General features: G+C 36.4%; 1 protein-coding gene across 1 annotated transcript in view; it reads left to right on the plus strand.

Annotated features, from left to right (window-relative positions):
- The window catches only part of BPTF (bromodomain PHD finger transcription factor), a 60,837-nt gene extending 50,811 nt beyond the window's left edge, over positions 1-10,026 (plus strand). Inside the window, exons 29-33 of the mRNA XM_009323778.1 lie at positions 2,636-2,809; positions 3,705-3,897; positions 4,889-4,973; positions 6,874-7,060; positions 9,120-10,026. Coding sequence (XP_009322053.1) covers positions 2,636-2,809; positions 3,705-3,897; positions 4,889-4,973; positions 6,874-7,060; positions 9,120-9,156 — 676 coding nt within the window. The 3' untranslated portion in view covers positions 9,157-10,026. The remainder of the gene's footprint in view (positions 1-2,635; positions 2,810-3,704; positions 3,898-4,888; positions 4,974-6,873; positions 7,061-9,119) is intronic.
- The last annotated feature ends 1,711 nt before the right edge of the window (positions 10,027-11,737 follow it).

Here is an 11,737-nt window from a genome sequence, read left to right on the forward strand (position 1 = left end):
AGTAGTTAGTAACGGTTAACATCTGATAGCTGTGTAGAGATGTATGTAAAATAAATTTGACTTCAGACCAGTTCCAAGTGAGTATGTATCTGCTCAACAAGTGACAATACCAAAAAGTATTAATTGGTGTCATTTGGTGGTGGTTTAAATACCAGTAACAGAAAGAAACCATCGAGGTGGAGTAGTGCTTTCACTCCAGGAATGGTTCTTCATTTCAAATTTAGGGCCAGGACTAGAGGATCTTAGCCTTTTATTTTTTTAATTTTTTTTTTTTTAATGAAGTTGAGGTCTTTGGGGTTTTTTCGCCTCGGTTGTTCAGTAGTTCTGACCATTACACCATTACCTCAGCATGGGAAATTGGACTGCTCTCTGTGCTGGCACCACTGTAGAAATAGCAGACTTCTGATGCCCTGGTTGTTAATTCACTACGACTTCTAAGGGATGTCACCTATCTCACTTAAAGAAAGAATGTTGTGTTAGGCTTTCTGTCATCCACTAAACTTAGGAGGATACCCTGTTCTCATTTTGTTGTGATACCAAACAAAGGTCTGTGTACTACCGCTTCTGTTGTTAGTAAGCGATAGAACCGTCACAAAAATGAGATGAGATGAACAAATTCTGTGAGCAAAAGGTTTGATTGTCAGAATAACTTTTTCTGTTGACTCCAGTGGGCATTTGAGTAAACCAATGAAAAAAGTAGTTATAGAGTGAACTTTGGTAGCCTGAATCGAGAACTGTGCTTAAATGCACAGAATAAAACTTGAAGAAAATAAAATGTTAATAACTTAGTAGTATCCTTAGCAATATGATTCAGTTCTGCTGCTTTGCTTTTTGTGAATTCTAAATTTTATGTTCTTACAAATGATGACTGTACTGTTGAACTATATTATCCTTTCACTATTTGGAAAGGGATTAGTCAAGTTTTAAAACAGTTTTCGGGTAAACATTTTTTTTATTTGCATATAGAAATATATATAGGCATCAGATACTCCTCTTTGTGCTGGTGTCTCTTTTCTACTTCAGAAAAGAGAGATGTGCTGCTTGAAAAGCTAATTTGTGGTATATTATGAATACCCTATACATTTTTTAGGATGTAGTAAATCCTCAAAAGTCATTCTGCGTTGTGTATTTTACTGCAAATCTTCTATGCTAAGTTCTCATTTGTGATACTCCAGGGTTGTAGGGATTTGCTGATGCTGTTTTCGAGGATGGTCAGTAAGGGTATCCTTCTAAGATTCCTACTTAGACTCCAACTTACTTGTTAAAGCATAATGTGACACCTGTTCCACATTCTAGTGGCAAGGTTTAGCATCTGTATCTAGACATAAATGTACTTCGGATCACCAGGAGCAAACAGACACAGTCCCCTCTTGGGAAGAGGACACAGGCTGAATCGTTGTTGAAGGTTGTCAGAAGGAGCTATATCTGTCCATTCTTTATGGAAGGTTGGGTTGTGCGATTTTTTTTTTTAATTTTTTTTATTTTAGGATTTGTCTGACTGAAAATTAAGAGAAAAGGCAGGATCTGAGTATCCAGGATGTATGCAGAGGCCTAAGAAATTAGAGATGCTTGTTTTGTGGAGCATGTGCCAGCTACTGTCCTGTTGCTAGTGTGTAGTGTCCAGCGGGTGGTGCTGGCAGACTGACAGACTGGGATGGCAGTACTTCATACAGCGGCACATGGCAGGTGGTTGGTGGTCTCCGAAATCTAGGAAGATTGAGGCTCTGAGTCGGCTTGCTTTTGCTTAGGCAGAGAGAATGGATGTGTAACTTCGCCCATCTGGTTGATTGTCACTAGTCATAGGTATGTTTTGAGATATCCATGCACAAAATGTCAAACATCCTTGCATAATATTTTACAGTTTTGTCACGTCATTCTGTGCAAGGTCCCATTCACATGATTCTGTACCTGGTTCCCTTCACTTTGTGTCATACCATATCTGGTTCCGTCACATAGCTGTGTCTGAGAGTAGACATTATTCTCTGAAGAATGGTCCACTTTCCAATTTGTTGCAATTTTGAGTAGTTTAACATCTGTTTTTCAGTGCCCCCACCTTCCCACCCCCCCAAAAAAATTATAATTATGACAACCATGTCCTGACCCAATTTTCTTTCGTATCATGTTATACCAATATGTATTCTACACATGGCTGGTATGCATGTTCTTCGTAGTATACTTGTAACTCCTAGTTGGTGTTTGCGCTTTGCTTTTGTTTTTTAAATTAACTGAGACCTACATTTTCAAATCTTAAGGAAACGTTTCAGTGGCTTTTGAGCTACAGTTTTGAAAATGTAAATCTTTTTCTTTGGCCTTGTCTTTTTGTGCCTTTTACAGTTTTTCACACACACGTTGGAGACATACATTTTTAGCCCAGTTTTGTCAAAGTCTGGTTACATATTGATGTGCATTTTAATGAACTGTCAATTTAAAATTGACCCAAGTGACCTTACTGACAGTATAGCTGCAGCATGAGATGTTAGTTTGTAAGGATAGAATGCTAGGAAGCAGGGAAACTGAGACAGAAAATTGAAGAAAGTAGGCCAGCAAGAAAGTGCATCAGAGGGAAATGCAGGGAAAAGTGCCATGCCATTTGAAATGACAATTACATTGTCATTTTCATTGTGAATACTTTTAGGTTCTATATTGGCTGTGATCTTTGTACTAACTGGTATCATGGAGAATGTGTTGGCATCACAGAAAAGGAGGCTAAGAAAATGGATGTGTACATCTGTAATGATTGTAAACGGGCACAAGAGGGCAGCAGTGAGGAATTGTACTGTATCTGCAGAACACCTTATGATGAGTCACAGTGAGTTCTGATAAGAACCTCTTATTTAATGTTTAGGTAGCAAACTGCTCTGACTGTGGTTACCTGTTCCTTACAAAGAAAAAAGAAGTTATTCTGCATATGTTCTATTCATTCGTAATACAAATTGCTTTTCAGTAATTGTCTTCCTCTCCAAAATGTTTCTATGCAGTAAATGTTGAGGAAAAGTGAAGTTTTCAGGGTGGTCAAAATGTGTTGGGTTTTTGTTTGGTTTGTTTTGGTTTTTTTTAAAAAAAAACACCACCATGTACTTTAAATTGGGATTGATTTTTTTTATTATTTATTTTTTAACAAGGGATGGTTAGAAAGATTAAAAGACGAATGTAGTATTTAGTGGATTTTTTGTGCTTTAGTCTGATCCGGATAGAAAGCGTAATTCTAGTATGGGGGTATATAGCTGGTATCTTTTACTGTAAGGCTTTGTGTCTTAGAATACCCCTTCTGTATTCAACTACAAGACTGAAGCTTCCATATGAAAAATGTTTGTATGGAGTGAAACAAGAGCCCTAGCCGTAGTCCAGTTTGCGCAAAATGTATCTTGAATTGTTTTGGAGTACTGGTTGGGTGACTTCTGGCCTTACACTGTTCTTTTCAACTCTAAAGCAGACGAATGGTTTTTGAAACCTTGATTGCTTGAAAGTGCTTAGTATAAAATTTAGGAACTAATTTTGAAATGGTCTGTAATTTAGCCTGTTTGTAAATACAAAAGCAGTTTGAATAGTGTAATCAGAATTTGTCAGTCTGAAATATCACGTTACACTGTTGTACTTAATCATGCCAAGTATCTGCTTATGTGCAGGGGATTGCAGGTTTATGAATTTAAATGTAACCTTTAAATTAAATAGATCAAGTCACTAAATTTTTTGGGATCTTGCAGATTTTACATTGGCTGCGACCGATGTCAGAACTGGTATCATGGGCGCTGTGTTGGCATTTTACAAAGTGAGGCGGATCTCATTGATGAATATGTGTGTCCACAATGTCAGTCCACAGAAGATGCCATGACTGTACTCAGTCCACTAACTGATAAAGATTATGAAGGTTTAAGAAGAGTACTACGTTCCTTACAGGTGAGAATAAGGACTGCAGCAAAGTGGAGCACTTTATAGGACATATCTAGTGGGTCTTGGTGTAGGTTTTGATTTCTCTTCCAGTTGTTTGAGACTTTTTTTAAAAGGAAATAGCAAAGCTCTTTTTTTGTGAGAAATGCTTTGTCAGCTGCAAACTTGATTGGCATTATTGTGCTGAGGGATGTTTACAATAATTAGTATATCACTGCTGCTGAGTTAGTGAAACTAAACAATCTTTTCAGTGGAAGGCTTTTAAAGGAAGCAGGTTTACGTAGAATACCAAAAGGCAGAGCGGTAGCCTAACTGCGCAGGATGTAGAAGGTGCAATGATCTGTTCTCAGATTAGTTTTCTATGATTTCTGATCTACGCTTCTGTACTTCAATCTCAGAGTTATTAGACTTCAGTAGTGTTCTCACAGAAAGTCGTTATCAGCATGTAAATGATGGCATCCTGATAATAAGAATTACATCACTGTCTGTTACAGTATATTTCTGGTTTATCTGTCACTCCCAAATATAGTTTCTGTAAAGAAATTTCAAGAATTTTGATAAAATAATTGTGTGGTAACAGAAATCCTCAAAGAGTAATATTTCGCATTGTTCTACATTTTACAGACATTTATGAAAACAAATTAAGTCTAGAGTACTTGAAAGTTAAAACAGTGGCCCATTTCTAGGTGTGAAGTACCAAGCGCACTCAGTAAATTCATTACATGCTTTTCGATGCAGCCTGTTTAGCACAGTATCCTGTTATGTCTGAATTTCACATTGTTTCCTGTTTTGAAGACCCAACTACTGGGTCATTGACATTGAGGTTTAACGCTTTAGACAGTCATTAGATGAGAAAACTAGTTACCTTTTCATGTAACACTGCACTTCTTCCTTAAGTTCAATTCTAGACCCCAACAGGTAAAAGTATAATGAAAATGTTTAGCTACTAAATAGGGCTAATTTAAATTAATTTTTCCTTGTAATTGTGTTTTCCTGACAGGCTCACAAGATGGCATGGCCATTCTTAGAACCAGTAGATCCCAATGATGCACCAGATTATTATGGTGTTATTAAAGAGCCAATGGGTAAGTGTTTCTGAGCAATAGCATGAGTGAGTGAATGAATTTGGGGTTTTGAATATCAAATTCATTACCTGCTGACCACTTCTATCCAGGGATCTTAAAGATATGTTTTGCAGAATACACAGGTTTTGCAGTCAGGCAAACTGAGACAGGGTGATTGCTCATTGACATATTTAGAAGTTCACGAGGGTTAGTATATCTACTTCTAGGCTGACTCCTTATGCTGTTGGTCTAACGTATAAAATGTGAAATTCGGTGCAGCAGTAGGACAGAATTCTTGTTTTCAAACTACTTTACTTTTTTTTAATTTATTTAAAGAGGACAATTTTGCTGTGTTTTGCTTTGCTTGCGTTTTTTCTGTCTTGGTGCATTGGTTCCTCCTACAAAGCGTGGGGTATGTACTCTAGAGTTTGAGGAGGAAGTGGTGCTAATACAGTTAAGCGTGACATGCAACTTAAGATGGAGTTTAAAATTATCTTCATCTGACTTGATAGCATACTAAATTTCATATTATATGTAATTTGTCTTTAAAGGTATACGAACAAGAATCGTTTCAAATGGGTACGTGGGGGAAAGTGGAAGAGGAGATGCTGCAGCTTTACAGTGTTTTAATCTGATCTTATTTGACCTTATCAGTTAGCTAGGCATAAGCTAGATAAACACTTGAATGTGAAACTTAGGAAAATCAACCTCCTGCAAGAAATGGTGTTGCTAAATGTTGTTCCTTTCCTTCCCTTCCAGTTATTGAACCACTACCTTTTCATATGTCTAAATGAGAGCTAGTGTATCATTTGAGTTTTCCCACCTACTCTTTACTGATCCTAGAAATAGGAAAGTTAAATTTAGTATCTTGGCAAAATTGTAGTATGTTGACTGAAAATAATATTTTGCTTAGAAATTGTGCCCTTTTCTGTTCCAAAGTTTTGGATTGTGCTGTTATGAAAATGTTAAATAACTCCTATTCCATAATTGATGGGTTACAGTTTATAAGGAAAGCTCAAATAATAATATAATTAAGCATATAACGACTGAATGAAGTAAATAAAAGTGTGTTTAGCCCTTTCTGACTTAACTAGCAGGAAAATACACTTGTAAGTACAGAAGTAAATATATATATATGTAAAATACACTAGGTAATCCAGGCCCATCTACGTTTGTTTTCACACATTCTGGCATTACTGGCATTTCAAAGCAAGCAGTTTAAGGGCATTTTCCAAGGGCAGGTCATCATTTTTCCAGCTAAAAGTGCCACTATACATTTAGACAGCTGTATTTATAATTGGCAGTTCTCATTCCTCTCCCTCTTTTTAATTTACATTTGCATTAAAAAAGGACAGTTACTGCTCTGCTTCACCATGCCGGTCTCATTAATGTGTCTAGTTGGTAAGAGTGAGAGCGCTAGCATTTTGCATGATCCTGCACTTGAAATCTTTCATCTGTGCCATGTGGTAATGTGCATATGCCCGTGAAAATTGGTGATGCATTCAAAGCAAGTCATGGATTCAAATAAAAAATAATCAGAAGGTTTAGATAGCTGTTAGATGTACACATATGACTCTTGGTCTCAGTGAGGACTGTAAAGAAAATAAGTGCAAGTAACTGAATCCAGATCGTCTGATGCTTTTTTTTTTTCCCTTAACTTGTTCAGAAAAAGCAAATAGCTTCCTGCAAAGACCCAGGTTTTCCAAGGTCATTTTGGTATTTGCATTTTAATTTAGCTGCACACAACATATTCACGCATAACTGTTTATTCTGAAGGAGACCTACTGGTGTCACCACCTCACAACCAGCATTCCTGGAAAAGCAACTAACCTAGATAGGATTTGTTTCCCACAGTCTGACAGTGTGAACTTCTGTTGAGGATGAAAATGTCTCATTTTAATAATCTTTGGTTTCTTTAAAGACCTTGCCACCATGGAAGAAAGAATACTGAAACGTTACTACAAAAAGGTCACGGAGTTTGTGGCAGATATGACCAAAATTTTTGATAACTGTCGTTACTACAATCCAAGTGACTCCCCTTTTTACCAATGTGCAGAAGTTCTTGAATCATTCTTTGTACAGAAACTAAAAGGATTTAAGGCAAGCAGGTAAGCTAAAGTGTTCCTAATCACAGGTGTTCTGTTGTCCCCTAAAGTCTGCTTAATGCTTTTAGAAGCTTACCTTGCTTCCATACAGGGATTTGCCTCTCCATGCACTTTCCTGGACAACTGCTTTTCTTTTAAAGGGGGGAAAAAAAAAACCCAAACTGTTCTATAATAGGCAGCTGTCATTTTCTGTCAAAATTAATATGATTTTGTGGAGGTTACTTTGTAGTGTTTGTTCAAAATGAGTCAAAATGATGCAAATTTGGGCAGTATCATAAATGTAGAAAATTTGAATGACACTTTAAGTCATTGCTGCAGAAAACTTCATGAGAATTATTTCTGATCAGGACAAATACTGTGTTCTGAGTTCTGATAATGTTCTGCTGTGCAGTAAATACTTTTCAGATGCTAGAAAGAGACAATCCTTCCATGAAGCTTATAATCCCATGAAAGAAATTAAAATACTTTTATTTTTTACTACTTCTCTCATCTTTTTATAACTTGCCATATTTGAAACAGAGGGAGTAAGTAAGGTTTAAAATAGGATATGGAAAACTAAACACAATTCAAAATTTACTATTTAAAATTAAACCTTCTTTTTAAATGTTTTTCTCTAGAAGAATCGATGTAGAGTATTTCCCTAACGTAGACATTCCTGAAAAAGAATATGCAACTCTACTACAGATTTTTCTGTTGCTTGCCTGTTCTGTCTAGTAGCACGTACATGGGAGTTGTATGGCACTAGTCAAATTATAACGTGGCATTTGGTACAGCTGTTCCTGAAACCAGCTCACCCGAAACACCAATGGAGTACACAGATTTCTCCTGTATCACTGCTGTATTCCAACATAAGCCAACTGTAACCGAGTTACAAGTGTTGGATGCCTTTCAGCATTACTCAGAAATTGTATATGTGTAGTAGTTAACTTTGTCCATCTGCCTGTAACGGTCAAAATCACAACAGACTGCTAGTCTAAGATACTAATGCAGGATTGTATCCATTTGCAATTAACTAAATTGGAAGCTTCACTTTATATCCGTTGTTGTGGAAGCTGTCTGATTTTCGATATGCAACGGGAGGAGGATTGATAAGAAAAGGGATGAGACCAAATGAATTAGTCCAGCATTTTTCTTTCCAGTTTAATACTGTATTAAAGATTTTCAGCAGGTAGTTTTCAACTCATGTTTCTGTCATCTTGCTTTAGCTGGTTATCCAGCATTCACTGCTTGCACACTAATTTCATTGCTGCATCTTATTTGTTATTGTTTTTCATTTATACCATCCATGTTCTTTCTTTTCTTGCAGATTGTGATATCTTTAGTCTGAACTTTTTAACTGGAATCAGAACTGGATGTTGGGGTCACTTTCTTTTATTGTACAATTCGATGACATTAAACTGCCCTAAAAATCCAGACCATTTGTCTAAAAAGTAAATGTTGTTGGGTTTTTGGTTTTTGTTACCAGCAGTCATGCTGGTAGACATAACTGTATTAACAAAAAAATTGTCCCGTTCCTCGAATACTGTATTGAGAAAAATGAAAAATTCATCTTGGAAACCATGTATTTTATTGTTTTATTTTCAGTCACTAATAAAACTGTGAATGTCAAAGAGGAGTTTTGCTGAACTCTGATTAGCAAAAATGTGATTTTTACCATGCCTGTTCAGTTTTTTCTATTAAGTTAATCCAAAGGCTTCTTGAATGAATTTAAGCAAAGTATACCTTATTATAAATATTCACAATTAAAAATGTCTTTTTGCTTTCCTTTTGATGGACTACTATTATGTAAATATGAGAGTAAAACTGATTTCAGGCATTTTGGAATATTCCAGTGACACACTGCATTTTACAAGTACTGAAATATTTGTATACGGTAGGAAAAAATGTGCTTAAAACTCAGAGAATTATTTTAAGTGTTCTTTTTTCTGAAGGGGAAAAAAATAAATGGAAGCAGCATGGTGGTAATTCCCTCATTGTGACTTACCCTTGGCAACACCTTGCGGCAACTGTGTTCTCCAAAACGAAGGGTGCTTAATTCTTCACTTTCTTCTGTATTCTGCAGGTCCCATAACAACAAACTGCAGTCTACAGCTTCTTAGAGTTCAGCGTGTTAACCTAACACACGAGCAAGAATCTGGTTGTCTGAAAATTTTTAATTAAGAAGCCAGATGTTTTTAGTCAGGTTATCCTGACGAGACTTGATGTAAACTGCGTTTTTATTGGTCACAACAGTCAAATTATATTCTTGGCTTATTTTGTCCAAAGGACAAAGAAATAAAAATCAGCAGCACCACTTTCTTGTCAAGATCAAATTGTTGTACTATTGTGGCAGAAGCAGGAAAACTTTGTTTTGTTGAAGGAGAGAGAGAAAGAGAGCAAGAAAAAAAGATACAGTAAATGGGGTCGCGTTTAACTCCATGGAAATGCCACGTCTGTTCTTCAGTGAAGAAGCTGGTTTAAAGTCCACACAGAAAACTTTGACTGTATTTATTTATTGTTGCAAAAAAGACGCTTTTTTATTGCTGCCCTCATTTGTCAGCTAATTATTTTTTCTTATAAAATCCAGCCCCGGTTACATGTAATCCATTCTGTATCTTAACATGATTCCTGTAGGTAAGAGTACAAGAAGACCTCTAGATGTCTTTTCTTTCTATGAAAGGAGCTGCTATGTACACATGTGCACACACACAGAACTGGGAATCAACAATGAGTTTATCATTCATGGTAGATAAAAACAATTAAGCTTGCATAAAAGTTGGGCTAAGTGGTCATGGACTACAGACTCTGTTGCCTTGAATATAACAGTACAATTTGTCATTTACTCTGCACCAGACTGAAATGAGTAAAATCTATTTGAAGGTATCTTGTTTGTAAACATTTGTCAGATTCTAATTTTTTTCTTTTGTATTAAAATTCAAAATATGGATGTATATGAAACAAAATAAATGGAGATAATTGTTCTCCCCACAGATGTAGGTGTCTTTGCGTGTGCGCTAATATGTTTGTAACACTTTGGGGATCTGTTCAGATATTTCAAGTATTGGGGGAGGGAAGTGGCCAGGGAGATCTACTTTATTTTGCTCCAAAGGTAGCGTTTGCCACGTGTCATTCTTAAGCAGCTGTTGTCCCTTTATAAAATTTCTACCGTGGTGCCAGAAGTACTGTAACAGATAAGATGGTAGGAAGTCTTTTGTGAAATGTCACTGCCCACCGCTGAATTGAGCGATATTTCGCCAAGCACCCTAGGAATGTAAAGTACCAAGCGTAATTACATCTGTGAAAGGCGTTCTGGACTGCTCCATTGTTTCCTGTATGAGGAGTGCCACTATGAGGGATCAGTTGGAGTCTCAAGAAGATGCAGATTGCAGATGGCGTTGCCGTTTCTTTCCGATCTGTCACTTTCACATTGCGTGTACAGATGACTTGCTGACATTACCTGTCTGTAGTTCATCAGCCGCGGCTTGCATGCGGCTCTTCAACCATTTGACTAGCTTTTGCACTAATTCACAGTTAACTTCTGTTGTACAGTGATCTGGGATTTACCTGATTTATGGATAAGCTCCTTTTGGGTTTAACCTCACACCTTGCTATGCAAGAACCTCTTCTGTTATTTTTCTTAAAAAGATGTTGCTACTGACCACACTTTCTTACACTTACAGGCTCAGGTGTACAGGTTCTTCTGGGATAATTTTATCTAATAAAAACCCGTGGTTTTTTGTACATACAAATGTTGTCATTTAGCCTATATGTGAAAATTAAAAATAATTGTTCAATGTGAAGAAAATAATCCATTTATGCTTCTTAAAAGTTAAAGAAGAGTAGTTGCATTTAGGTTATGTTGTCCTTTTGACGTTTAAAAAAATGCTGCATATTGTACGCATTGTGTTTTTAATGCAAAAAGGAAACATCTCAACTTTTAACAGCGTTTGAACATACCCTGCATCTCATCGAAACTTCACAGTATTTCTGTACTATTTATTCATATATAAATATATATATATGACCTCATTTAAAACTTTCCTACCTGTAGGCAATAGATTGCTGTTTTTAACAAATTGTGGCAAACTGAAGAGTACTTTTTTGTACCTTATAGGACACATCATCCTAGACAAATAAAGTAATGTGTTTGACATTGATTTGGTGGTGTTTCTAATGAAACAATTGATAATGTTACCGTGTGTAGGTCTTGGCTTTGCCAGATTATATATAATTGCCAGTGAATCAGGTTGATGAGGGAAATAATCCATACGTGCAATTTAATCTTGCTGAGAGCCTTTTTTAGTGTTTTCAATTGTCGTTGAGTAGGTTGAGGTTCTCTCGCTTTACTTGTGGTGATCTTTTATAGTTAAACGGTGTTACTCAAAATACACCACTCGTAATTAATACCCACCTTCCTTAAAAGCATGGTAAGTTCCTAAGATTTGTGAACTCCGTTCAGTCCTCCTCCTCTTTGTATTTTTATAAATCACTGCAGTGTGTGTTTCAAAATGGTCCTATGTTGTAGCACGGATTTTGATAATGTGAGCTCTACCCGCCTGATTTTTCTTTTTGTCTCCTCAAAGAAATTTGAAGCAATTGTCCTTGCTCTAGATTTAGTTCATGCAGAAGTTAACAGGGATTTAAAGTAGAATAAAAAGTTGGGCTTACCCAAAAGCCTTGGGTAAACCCCTGGAAAGACAG

The sequence above is a fragment of the Pygoscelis adeliae genome, unplaced genomic scaffold (genome assembly GCF_000699105.1).
Source record: "Pygoscelis adeliae isolate BGI_AS28 unplaced genomic scaffold, ASM69910v1 Scaffold75, whole genome shotgun sequence".
In the NCBI taxonomy this organism is placed as follows: Eukaryota; Metazoa; Chordata; class Aves; order Sphenisciformes; family Spheniscidae; genus Pygoscelis; species Pygoscelis adeliae.